This window comes from Balaenoptera borealis, assembly GCF_965194805.1.
Source record: "Balaenoptera borealis genome assembly, chromosome: 8".
Classification (NCBI taxonomy): domain Eukaryota; kingdom Metazoa; phylum Chordata; class Mammalia; order Artiodactyla; family Balaenopteridae; genus Balaenoptera; species Balaenoptera borealis.
Window position 1 is genome coordinate 115,372,668 of NC_138865.1, and position 12,783 is coordinate 115,385,450.

A 12,783-nucleotide genomic window follows, 5' to 3' on the forward strand; every position below is an offset into this window, starting at 1 on the left:
CTGAAACACTGTCAGCTTTTCATACTGTTTATATTTAAATCCACTGGTCCATCTTGGACTTGGAATGGATCATTTACTCAGGCCTGAGGTTACAGAATCATTTGGGAAATATTGATTTGCAGAGTTTAGATCTTCTAAATGTTGACGCATGTCTGTATATGGTATCAAACATCACGTTCGTTAACATCACAGCCAGTCTCAATGGAAAAATCTACACGTATCGGGAAGCTGTCAGGCTCGCGGAGGTGGATGCCAATTTTCCAAAATTCTAACTTCCTCATGAAAGTTTGAATTTTATCATTAGCAGCAAACTCAGTTTTCCTTAAAGTGACAGGTTCACTTTATTCATTCTCGACAAAGTATTTGTCAGCTCTCAAAGTCAGAATGACCATTTTTTGTCTGTTGGCTGTTCTGCCAAGTGAAACTGACGGTCCATGGAAGAAGTGGCCAGTTCAGCTCGGAACACGTGCTTCTCCTCAGCACAGTCATTGAACTTCGGCACTTGGCGGAAGTGCTTTGTGTGGGTTCCCTGTTTTATCAGATAGGATATTAAAACGACACGTACTCAAAGATGGAGACTTAATAAAATTAACAACTTTGCTGCTTTTTTAAGGATGTTCTTAAGTGAAACAGCGATTTCTACTGGGAGTGCATGGCAGTGAAGAGCTGGAATTCTGCTCGTAGTTTGCCACTGCCTTGAGCAGCACCACCCCTACCGTGGATTTTGCACCATCAGTGCAAATGTTCACACAGTAAAAAAGGCAGATCATGTTTTTGTATTGTTATGAAAGTAGTTTTGATCTCTTAGAACTCTAGGGGTCCACATACCACACTTTGAGAGAAACCTGAATAAATCTTAAACCAACCCATCAGTGAAGAAGTCCTGAGTTCTGGTTTACAAGCAGATATTCGTGGGTGACCCAGATCTCTGACCCCTCCGTCGTGTCCCCTGCCCAGGATCGCCTGAAGGACCTGAACAGCCAGGCCGACAGCCTGATGACCAGCAGTGCCTTCGACACCTCCCAAGTGAAGGACAAGCGGGACACCATCAACGGCCGTTTCCAGAAGATCAAGAGCATGGCGGCCTCCCGGCGAGCCAGGCTGAACGAGTCCCACCGCCTGCACCAGTTCTTCCGGGACATGGACGACGAGGAGTCCTGGATCAAGTACGCGCCCCGCTCCGGGTCCCCTCGGTGCCCTCGGAGCCTTTCACGGAGGACGTTAGGAACCCCGGGCTAATCCTCTCCTGGACCGTGGTGGTGGTGAGATGGGAAGTGGGTCAGAAATGGCACGGACTCGGCAGCTGTGCCCGGCTGGTCCCAGCCTCACCGCACAGCCGCGGTGAGACGCCCCGGCTTCCCCTCCTGGTGTCTGGGCATGCGGTGATAGTGGTCAGCCATGGCCTCCACGTGGCGGTGTGTGTGGTGGCGTCCAGGGCTTGTCTAGTCCCTGCCCTTAGGTCACTGGCGACATTAGTGAGTTCCCATCTGGGAAAGATGGTCTGATCTCCTGGGGAAGATTGCTGCTTGCAGGAAGAAAAGTCCGTCTTGTTTGTTTTTAATCTCCCCTCCCCCAGAATTTCAGTCTGCCTTTTCCAGATGATGTAGCCTATAAACAGACCATTTTTAAGGACAGGATCCTCGCAATTCACTGCCTTAAAACGCTGTTTATATTAGCATTTTCATATGTTACCGCGTGTGATACGTGTGTATTTGATCAGGTAGGATTGATAGGGTGACAGCAGTGGCACCTCCTTGTTCTCCAGTGCACCCCGACCCTTTGCAGAGTCGGACACAGGAGGTGCTCCTGGAGATGTACGTGGACCCCGTTCATTGGGGAAGTAGAGGCTTTTTTCCCCAGAAGCCTGGCTTCTGAAGGACTTTCCCGGAGAGATGGGTAGATGCAGGTGAAGGACATCACGCGGTCCGTGAGCTTCACGCTCTTTGACTGCACGTCTGCAGCTGAAGACACGCAGGTGCAGAGGCTGACCGCCCGCCTGTGCTGCCCAGGGAGAAGAAGCTGCTGGTGAGCTCAGAGGACTATGGCCGCGACCTGACGGGTGTTCAGAACCTGAGGAAGAAGCACAAACGTTTGGAGGCAGAACTGGCTGCCCACGAGCCGGCGATTCAGGTGAGGAGGGCCTCTCCTGGCCAAGCGGGCAGCGGGGCTTGAATGGGTCCAGTCTCACCGAGGTCTCTACCGTGGTTATGGCCTCTCATCCCACAGCGGGGTGGAGAAGGCCTGAATTTGATGTCGGGGCCCTCTCCTGGAAGCATCTGTTGACCCAGTCGTTCTTGCCTGTCAGGGTGTCCTGGACACCGGAAGGAAGCTGTCCGATGACAACACCATCGGGAAGGAGGAGATTGAGCAGCGCCTGGCGCAGTTCGTGGAGCACTGGAAGGAGCTGAAGCAGCTGGCGGCTGCCCGGTGAGCGGCCGGGGCACGGGCAGCGGGCGGGGCATGGGCAGCGGGCGGGGCGTGGGCAGCGGGCGGGCCCGCCTCTTGGCTGTGCCAGCACCACGCCTGGGTTGCTCTGACAGGCCCACGCCGAGCTGGTCCCGTTATGTGAATCCGGACTGAGCAGATGGTTCCAGAATTGCGTGTTGGACCAGCACTCTCTGCTTTGTATTAGGAAGAGGGCTCGAATGAACCGTTTACATCCCACACTCATCATTCGTGGGTTTTTTTTTTTAATTTATTTATTTATTTTTGCTGTGTTGGGTCTTCGTTTCTGTGCGAGGGCTTTCTCTAGTTGCGGCAAGCAGGGGCCACTCTTCATCACGGTACGCGGGCCTCCCACCGTCGCGGCCTCTCCCGCTGCGGAGCACAGGCTCCAGACACGCAGGCTCAGTAGTTGTGGCTCACGGGCCCAGCCGCTCCGCGGCATGTGGGATCCTCCCAGACCAGGGCTCGAACCCATGTCCCCTGCATTGGCAGGCAGACTCCCAACCACTGCGCCACCAGGGAAGCCCCATCATTCGTGTTTTTAAGCATCCAGGTTAGAGGAGATTATGGCTGATTTTATACTGTCCCCTGTGATTAGGGGCCAGCGGCTAGAAGAGTCCTTGGAATATCAGCAGTTTGTAGCCAACGTGGAGGAGGAGGAAGCCTGGATCAATGAGAAGATGACCCTGGTGGCCAGTGAAGATTATGGAGACACTCTTGCTGCCATCCAGGTCAGAGAAACCGGAGATGCTGCCTGCTTCTTCCCTCCTAGCCGCTGCCCGCTCCACCCTTTTCCTGCCAGCTTGCTCGGTGGCCGTGCTCTTACCAGGAGAGCCCTCGGAGCCGGCAGCCAGCGTCTAGTTGGCTGGTCTCAGTCCTCAAGATCCCACGCGAGAGACGCTGCCCCTCTGTAGACAAAATTGGGGTGACTTTGTCAGCCCCAGTTCATGGAGTCCCGCTGTCAGCCCGGCAGTGTGGCTGGTATTGTTAACCACAGCTTACTAGTACCCTGTTAGTTTCCTGTGGCTGCCTTAGCAAAGTACCGCAAACCCAGTGGCTTTGAAACAATAGAAACTTGTTTTGTCCTAGTTTGGAGAGCTAGAGGTCTGTGATCAAGGTGTCGACAGGGCCTTGCTCTCTCCGAAGCTTCTGGGAGAGGACGCTTTCTTGCCTCTTCCAGCTTCTGGTAGCTGGGCTTGTGGCAGCGTAACTCGAACCTCTGCCTGTGCTTTCACATGGCTGTCTTCCCTCTGTGTCTTTGTGTTCCCGTGGCATTCTGTCTGGGTGTGTCTGTGTCCAGATTTCCCTCTTGTTATATATGTAGGACACCAGTCATATTGGATTAGGACCCACCCTGATGACCTGTCTTAACTTGATTGCATCTGCAGAGAACTCATTTCCACATTCCTAGGTGCTGAGGTTTGAACCCATATCTTTGGGGGGGACACAGTTCAACCCGTAACATATTTCTTAAATACATAGGTTACCTATTGCTGTGTCACAACCCTAAAAACAACAGTCTATTTCCCACGATTCTGTGCATTGATGGGCATTGCCTCTGCTGCTCTCACTGGGACCCTCTCACACAGCTGCACTGAGGCAGAAGGCAGCTGGGCTGAGAGGTGCACGGTGATGTCACTCAGGTGGCTCCAGCTGGGACGTCTCAGTCCCCTCCACGTGGCCTCTCACCATCCGGCAGCTTAGATCAGCTTCTTCAGGCAGCGTTCAAAGAGGCAAAGGCAAGGCTGCAGGGATCCTAAGGCGTAGCCTGTGGGACAGAGCAGCCCCGGGTCTCGGGGGTGAGGCGACTCCCCTCTTCATAGGAGGAACTGCACGTTGTGGTCGGGTGTTCCTCCGTCCGTGCCGCCAGCTGTGGAGGCAGAGTTAGCATTCCTCAGAGTCAGGGTAGCCCCAGAGCTGGGCTCCTCCCGCTGGAAATCCTGTTCAGCTCGTTGGGGGACGCAGGTAGGAGGCAGATGCAGTCAGTGGTTTCCTGTTCTCTGCATCGCTGTGTTCCCTGGAAGCCGACACAAGGGGTGTTGTCTCCAGCACTTCAACTGTACGGAGGAAAGGACAAGATTTGGGAGGTCCCTCAGGAGGTGTGCTCGGGTTAAACCTTCGGGTGGGTGTCGCTGTTCGGTTGGTGCTTATTTTAAGGTTGCTCGGTATCCATTCTGGGGCCTCCGACAGGGCAAGAGGGGCCTGTGCTGGTTGACGGGCAGGAGCCTCACCGCTTCAGAAAGGCCTTCCCGAGCCCCCGCACCCCTGGTTATGCGCGCGGTGTCCTCATTTTACTGTTTTAGGATTTCCTATTTATTCTGTGTCTGTCTGTTGTCTGAGCCCCAGCTGGACTGGGGTGCATGTGCGGGCACTTTCCAGCCCTGCTCCTCTGTGCCCGGGACCTGGCCCACCGCACGTACCAGGCTCTCAGTAGCGAGCCTTGCTGTTTCCCCTCCAGGGCTTACTGAAGAAACATGAAGCCTTCGAGACGGACTTCACTGTCCACAAGGACCGGGTGAATGACGTCTGCACTAACGGACAAGACCTCATTAAGAAGGTGAGCCCGGCCCGCTGGTAAGACCCTCATTTCCCGCTCCAGGACACCGCGTGCTGGTACCACAACTGCCCGCAAAGCTCCTCCCCTGGGACACTCACTAAACAGAGGTCTGCGTGGAGACCAGTGGCGGCTCCATTCCTGCACTCCGTGTTTAACTGGATATTCACCCCCTTCTTGAAGCCAGTTAGTAAAGCCATTCTGCAGCAGTTGTTTTTCTCTGCTTTAATTAAGCAAAGAAGCATCCCTACTGTGACATTGGCACTCCCACGTGGTTGCTCTTCCAGTTTACTTCTCCGGGAATACAAGCTCTTCATAGAGGTGGTAGAAAATACAAGTGGGCAGATCAAAACAGTCACCCATACAACCACCACCAGAGATGACCCCAGTGAGACCTCCGTGCCTGACCCTCCAGACTCTCCTCATGCTGAGCCATCCACCAGGTTAAACGGCAGCTGTTCAGTGGGTGCACATCGCTGTGTAAAAGCTGGCTGCTATCCAGGATGTTTTATAAATCTGTCTGTCAGAATCACAAGGTTCATTTCATTCAAACAGCTTTCTAGGGAGAAAGCAAAAAATAAGGGGTCTTGGTGCTTTCTCAGCAGCAGTGAAGTCGAGTCACTCCCCAGTTGAAATCCAGACTAGACGGGGTGCCGCCATCTGTCACAAGTTCCACAAGACATGTAGTTGCACAAGACAAATGACTTCTATCGACTCTGATTTCCTGTCACAAACACATAATGAGTAAAATTCCTCATCACAGAATTTGCACTGTTGATCAGGCCTTACTTAAGACTAGGGATTTGGTCCACAGGAGGTAACTGTAGTTAAAATCCATGTTCACTGGGGAGCTTTTCTCCTCACTCTTGTGGGCAAATAACCTTACGGAGACTAATTTCAGATACAGACCATGTCCACGTAGATGAGGCCTGTGTACGACTCAGCACACACAAGTGCGCCCCACCTGTGAGATGACGGCGTGTGACTGTCCTTCGGCCTTGTGGCAGAGAGCCTGGTGCTCTGTTTCCAGCAGCAGTCTTTGTTTCCTCCCTGAGTTTCTTTCTAAATTTTATGCGGACTTATGGTTTGTGTTTTCACGTACAGTTTTAACCAAGACTGCATCGGAGTGTTTGGGGCTTAATAATTTTTAATATCCACAGGGTGAAAATATTGTTCCAAGCCATTGATTTTATTGCATACGTATAGTAGCCATTGAGTCATAATTATTTAGGCTTTTTCTAATTTTTTGCTGTCAAAAATGACACTAATGAATACATCATTGTGACTTAACATTTTATCACATTCCTCATTATTACTTGTAGGAGTAGAATTGCCAGTGTTCATCTCTTTAAGGCTCTTAGAAAAGCCTTCCCCCATTCTCCTGGCGGTGGGCAGGGGAGCACGGCCTGTCACAGAGGTTGCAAGCCTGCCTGCGCCCTGCAGGGAGGGTGCAGATCAGGTAACCGCAGCAGGGGCGAGGCTGACACAGTGTGCCTTTTCCACGGCCTAGAACAATCACCATGAGGAGAACATCTCTTCAAAGATGAAGGGCCTGAACGGGAAAGTATCAGACTTGGAGAAAGCTGCTGCCCAGAGGAAGGCAAAGCTCGATGAGAACTCGGCCTTCCTTCAGTTCAACTGGAAGGCTGACGTGGTGGAGTCCTGGATTGGTAAGCACGGCCTCGGCGCTGCCCAAGCCTCTTACCCTCCCGGGCCGGGAAGATTGTTCCGAACCACAGCCTGTCTGCTTCCTACGCAGCTGGTTTTCTTCTGCGGAGAAGAAACTGCTGGAATGTGAGCATATCAGAGACCCCTGCCGCCGGGCAGACCACTGGTGGCAGCGGGAGACAGGGTCCTGAGGCAGAGAGCCGAGCCTCAGCGGTGCCCCTGGGCTGGCACGAGGGTTAACAAAACAAAGGTCCTGTAACGCTGAAAGAAGCAGTGGGCACCACAACACAAACAAGGGCCACACGAGCTGGACCAGCCTGCACCGGCACTGTCCCCCGAGCTACACGGGTCCAGGGTGTCATCCAGCCCCCAGGCGAGGAGGAACTGCACTGATTTCAGGACCCACGTGACCTTGGTAGTTGCTGTCGCATAAGTAGCGACTGAACAGCATCTAGGACAGGCTGGAGGGCCCTCTTCAGGACACAGACGTAGACGGGGGCCCGGGTGCAGGGAGGAGCCAGCTCACTGGGGTTCAGAGACTGCTGTCAGTAGTACTGGAATTCAAATGTAAGCAAAATAATAGATGCCTCGCTCTTCTTTTTTCTTCTTTTCTTTTTTTTTAAATTTGTTACATTGAGAAGGGATGGTTGATTTCCCATGCTTGGTTTTCTAGGTGAAAAGGAGAACAGCTTGAAGACAGATGATTATGGTCGAGATCTATCTTCTGTCCAAACTCTCCTTACCAAACAGGTCAGTCGTGGCTACTTTGTTGATTGATTGAAATATTCTCACATAGTATTTCCTGGTGGATGAATGACGGTCAGCATCTTTCATTGAGACATTTGACTATTTATATTAGGCCCTAGGGGCTAGCAGTAAACAAGATACAGTCCTGGTCCTCAGGAAGCTCTCAGACTAGGCCTCTGAGCTGTAGCCTGATGGGTGCTAACAGGGCTGAGCACAGCAGGATGTGGACTTCACTCAAGAGGTGTCTGACTCAGTTTCCAGCAGGCAGGCGTTGACGAGAAAGTCTTCCCAGAGGAGGTGACATCCAAGCTAGATCACGGAGGGTAAACTGAAAGTGGTTGGGGAAGAGCTGGGCGGGTATTCTTGGCAGAGATGGTGGGGAGAGCCCGGGTGCCTCAGCCCGAGGCTGAAAGCAGGGTCTGGGAGGAGCTGCCTCAGTGACCTGAGGCCTGGAGGAGATGCAGAAAAGTGGTGACCAAGGTGTGACCAAGCGTCAGGAGGAGGTGGGGACTCGAGGCTGACAGTCTGGCCTGGGCAGCTGGCTGGACAGATGCGGGTGCCGTCCGAGCTGAGGCACCGGAAGGTGTACGATCTCATCTCAGTGCGGTCCCTGCATGTTGCCTTCTCACTCCTTGTTCCAGGAAACCTTCGATGCTGGCCTGCAGGCCTTCCAGCAGGAGGGCATCGCCAACATCACTACCCTCAAAGATCAGCTGCTGGCCGCCAAGCACATCCAGTCAAAGGCCATCGAGGCCCGGCACGCTGCCCTCATGAAAAGGTGGAGCCAGCTTCTGGCCAATTCAGCCACCCGGAAGAAGAAGCTGCTGGAGGCTCAGAGTCACTTCCGCAAGGTAAGCTTGGCCCCAGCCGAGCTCAACCAGCTCAACGCATAGGGAAAGCAAACCCCTCTCCCGGGACAGAGGTTCTGCACAGGGGTGTGGAGTCAACGTAAACCAAGGGAAATGGGACCCTTGCCTTCATGAGGCTGCTGCTCGGAGGCTTCCAGGAAGACTGAGCTTGCATGTCCCAGGGAAGGGGGAGCAAGGGGAGAAAGAGGGAGGACTTTCGAGCAGTGGGAGAAGGGCGGCAGAGAGCCGAGCCGAGCCAAGCCGAGCAAGCCCGACGCCCTGGGAACTACCCCTGCCTTTCTGGTGCCCACACCGCCGCCCACCCGCCCACCAAGGATGGTCCATACAGCCCCTGCAGCTGTGCTGACTCAGTCTCCTCTGCTTTCAGGTGGAGGACCTCTTCCTGACCTTTGCCAAAAAGGCTTCTGCCTTCAACAGCTGGTTTGAAAACGCAGAGGAGGACTTAACAGACCCGGTGCGCTGCAACTCCCTGGAAGAGATCAAGGCCTTGCGCGAGGCCCACGACGCCTTCCGCTCCTCGCTCAGCTCGGCCCAGGCCGACTTCAACCAGCTGGCCGAGCTGGACCGCCAGATCAAGAGCTTCCGCGTGGCCTCCAACCCCTACACCTGGTTCACCATGGAGGCCCTGGAGGAGACCTGGAGGAACCTGCAGAAGATCATCAAGGTGCCCTTCTCCGCTGGGCCGGGTGGGGCCCTGGGCAGGGAAGCCCTTCCTGGCTGAAGCGTGAGATCGGGGAGGAAGCACAGTTTCATTCATCACAAGTCACCCTGTGTGGGTCCCACAGGCCCGCATGGCTGTGATTGGCCCTCCCCTGCCCCGCATCTTGCAAGGTCTCTGGGGAAGCGGGCTGGCGAATGCCTCCCAGACGCCTTCCGTGTTGTCTGTGGGTTGAGATGAACAGCTCGTCCTCCCTGACCCCCGAGTAGCTTCAGAAAACTACTCCTGTTCCTCTCAAATGTTGAGACCAGCCGGTCAGTGGCTGAGCCTCGAGCCTGTCCTTGAAGGGAGGCGGGGATGACACGCCTCGTCCTCCCTCGGTCCTCAGGAAAGGGAGCTGGAGCTGCAGAAGGAGCAGCGCCGGCAGGAGGAGAACGACAAGCTGCGCCAGGAATTCGCCCAGCATGCCAACGCCTTCCACCAGTGGATCCAGGAGACCAGGTGCGGCCCCGGGAGTGCTTGGTCCTGGGGGCTGAATGCCCAGGCCTCGGGCTCCAGAGTGTGGGAAGAAGGGTTAGGAGCGCAGCCTGGTCTGGCTGGAGCCAGAGGGGTGGGCAGAGTTGGGAGGGTTCTCGAAGGAACTTCTCCAGAGATGGAGTCACCGGATGTCCTGGATTGGGTGGGACTGAGCGTGGCCCGTGGTTACCCTGCACAGCGACGGTGACAGGGGTACAGGGTTGAGCGCAGCATGGGTACTGATGACCTTGGTTTTGTTTTTTTTTTTTTCTTTCTTGTGTCTGCCTCTGTCCCCCACCTCGCGATGCTGCTGTCCGGACACCACCTTGTCTTGTGGCTGCTTGGATCCCATCTCCACAGAACGTATCTCCTCGATGGGTTAATATTGACTTCTTATTTCTCCGGGCTTTGTGGTGGTGTGATGGTGTCTCGTGTGCTTGTCCCTCTGCCCTTTGTCCCCTTGTGGCCTGGCTTGCAGAGGATCCCAGAATGGACCTTCCTGCCTGGGGCAGGCTGCACGTCCCCCGCCCTACCCTTGCCCCCTTCCCTGGCACCCATGGCCCACTGTCCCTGACGGCCTGCAATCTGGGGAGGGGAGCCGCTCCCACCTTCCTGTTCAGATTCCAAGGGTTCTCTTAGGGAATAAGATGGGGCCAGAAGGCCAGAGCTGGAGTCCAAAGCCTCTGAGAATCCCCATGCTTATTCAGCCATTGGGATTATACTGGACTTCTTTTCTGCCTTGTTCCCCCACGTGTCTGTTGGGATCATGTTTAGTGCCTAGGAGGTCATGGGCATGAAATAGGATGACATTGTTGAGGGGCTCCAGCTGGTGCATTAAGTCCCCGTCTGTGCACTGACCCCCTCCTCCCCCAGCGCCCCCACGGAGGGCTGAGGCTGTCTTTTGCCTCAAGAGGAAGCCCAAGTGCTCAGGGTTTCTGGGTAATGGAGAGACACAGGACTTGGGAGGAGCCCCGAGAGGAGCAGGGCCGTCCTGCCCGGTGCCAGTGGGGCCTCCCCACGAGGCCTTGGCCTCTGCCCGGATCGGGCACCCTTGCATTCTCTCCCGGGACCATGGTGGCTTAGACTAGCGCTCCCGAGGCCCTGCAGGCAGGCACGTCAGGCGTTAAGAGGCGGCAGCGGGAGGAGCGTACCCACACTCAGGCGAGCACGTGCTGAAGGCAGAGCAGGGTGGGATCCAGGGATCGCAGGTTCAGCTCGAGCTCATAAGCTGCCCTGGGGTCTGTTCTCCTCCCCGGTGCCCATGGCCATGTCTGCTGGCATTGGACTTGTCTCCATGAGGTGCCATGCTCCCCTTACCACGTGGCTCCTCCCAGCCCTGTCCCGTCTTGCCCGGTCCCCGTGCGAGCCGCCCAAGGCTGCCTGCCCACCCAGGCTGGCTGTCGGCTCGGCCTCCACCACGTCCCTGCCTGGGCGCCAGGAGGCCCTGTCTGTGCACTGTCCAGCTTGGGCCTTGTGGTGTGTGTCTGTCTCGGTATGCTCTTGCCTCCCCCTCCTCTGGTGTATTCATTTGGTCTCTTTTCTTTGAATAGCATAGCGTATCGTCGGGTCATTCGTGTCTATCAGTATGAAGTTGGGGATGATCTGTCTGGAAGGTTTTTCTCCTGTTTCTTTTCTTACCTCGCTGTGGTTTTACCCATGCACTCTTGACTTCCCCAGGCGGCTCTGCTTTCTGACTAACCCACCGCCCGTGGCCGTGTGGGAAGGAGGGGTCTGTCCTCCTCCCACTGCACCAGCACCCGGCCTCCTGCCCCCAGGTCCTGGGGGTGTGCTTTTCCTGGGGGGACGTGGCGTGACTGTGAGTCTGACCTGCTGGGGTAGGAGAAAGCCTGGTGCCTTGCCTTGCTAGAGCACTTTGAACCTGGGGAGATTGCACAGCTAATGCTGGCTCGCTGGGTGTTGAAAGGGTAGGTTGGGGCAAAGGTGGGTACAGGGGAGGCCGGGCTAAAACCCCACCCAGGACACGCACACAGTGTGACTCATCCCTGCACGTAACCTCATTTGTCTTCATTCACTGGTAGCCTCTGTGACCTCACACTGTTCTGTCGGGAAGCCTCTGTCGGCTCCCCAGAGGCCCCCTGCTCCTCAGAACTTAGCCCTGGCAGGAGCCTCTGGCGCTGTGTCTGTAGATGATAGAACCTGAATCTGGGGCTTAGTCACAGCCACCTCTCCTTTGGGCAGGACCAAACCCCAATCTGGTCGTGATCTTCACACCCCAGTGCCCACGTCAAGGGGTCATCTGACTGCATCTCCTCCCACTGCTGTCACTTACCCTAGAGCGTGGCTCCCCTCCTCAGGAGCCTGCAGGAGACCCCAGGACTTCTGGGGGTGGCCGCCAGCCTCCCCTCACCTTCGGGTCTCCTGCCTGAAGGGTTGCGCAGGCGTCCTTCTCCCCCTGGTTGTGGAGGAAGCATGCTGCCAGGCCTGCAGCCCCCCTCTGTTCCCATGGAGGAACGTGAAATCAGTTCCTGAGGTACCCCTTCAAGGGCCTAGCTTGGATCAGGTACCATGCCACAGCCTGGGTGGCCCTAAGGAGCCAGCCACATGACAAGGGGTCCCAGCTGGGGAGCAGGGAGCAGGCTGGATGGGGGCTCAGCCCTGGCTTATCTGTTGGCCTTACCAGGTGGCAACCACATCAGGCAGCAGCTTCCCAGAAGTATACTGGAGAAGTATTACCTGCCCTCCCTGGCTCCCAGAGCTGCTTAAGAAAAGATAGCCAATAGCAGATAGGTTTCATACCCTAATAAGAGGAATTTGAGACTGCAGGCACTTTTATCTGAGGGAAGTTAATTTCGAGCTGGCGATCGGGCCTCTTGCCTCACTGTGCTTCTGTGTTTAGGTCCTGCATGGTGGAAGAATCCGGGACCCTCGAATCCCAGCTTGAAGCTACCAAAGTAAGTGCCCTTAGTGTTTCTGGCCCGGCTAAAACCCTTCACCCCACCACTGCCAGCAGGCCTACTTGGCTTCAGGTCGGGTACAAGGTGGGCTGGCCAGGTACCCCCTTTTCCCTTGGCTTCAAGCAGCCCAGAACCTCCGTTATTTTAAAGAGTTTTTTATCTTTGACAATTGCTACCAGGAGCCCTACTGGGAGAGGAGGCGGCTCCTTTGGTCCTCAGTATATACTGTTTCCCTGGCAGGTCAACCCACTGATTTGTGACTGTCACACTGACGCCTCTTCCTCTGTTGAGGCTGCTGGATGTCTTCCACTTCACCCCATCCCCACTTTGCCCTTGCAGGCAGCCCTGCAGGTCTCAGGCTGGGGGTGCGGAGACCGAGGAGGGCTGTTAAGCAGGCTCTCGGGCCCGGTA

At 55.4% G+C, this 12,783-nt stretch overlaps 1 protein-coding gene across 12 annotated transcripts in view; it reads left to right on the forward strand.

The window, feature by feature from the left end:
- SPTAN1 (spectrin alpha, non-erythrocytic 1) overlaps positions 1-12,783 on the forward strand; it is a 59,868-nt gene that overhangs the window by 45,388 nt on the left and 1,697 nt on the right. For 7 of the 12 annotated variants that reach the window (XM_082403428.1, XM_082403424.1, XM_082403423.1 and 4 more), the window contains 13 exons: positions 958-1,166; positions 2,010-2,130; positions 2,306-2,427; positions 3,044-3,176; positions 4,904-5,002; positions 6,510-6,669; positions 7,341-7,417; positions 8,056-8,265; positions 8,651-8,947; positions 9,330-9,442; positions 9,818-9,835; positions 11,008-11,070; positions 12,315-12,369. In XM_082403428.1, coding sequence (XP_082259554.1) covers positions 958-1,166; positions 2,010-2,130; positions 2,306-2,427; positions 3,044-3,176; positions 4,904-5,002; positions 6,510-6,669; positions 7,341-7,417; positions 8,056-8,265; positions 8,651-8,947; positions 9,330-9,442; positions 9,818-9,835; positions 11,008-11,070; positions 12,315-12,369 — 1,677 coding nt within the window. The remainder of the gene's footprint in view (positions 1-957; positions 1,167-2,009; positions 2,131-2,305; positions 2,428-3,043; positions 3,177-4,903; positions 5,003-6,509; positions 6,670-7,340; positions 7,418-8,055; positions 8,266-8,650; positions 8,948-9,329; positions 9,443-9,817; positions 9,836-11,007; positions 11,071-12,314; positions 12,370-12,783) is intronic. The other 5 variants (XM_082403432.1, XM_082403433.1, XM_082403425.1 and 2 more) reach the window with 2 other exon arrangements.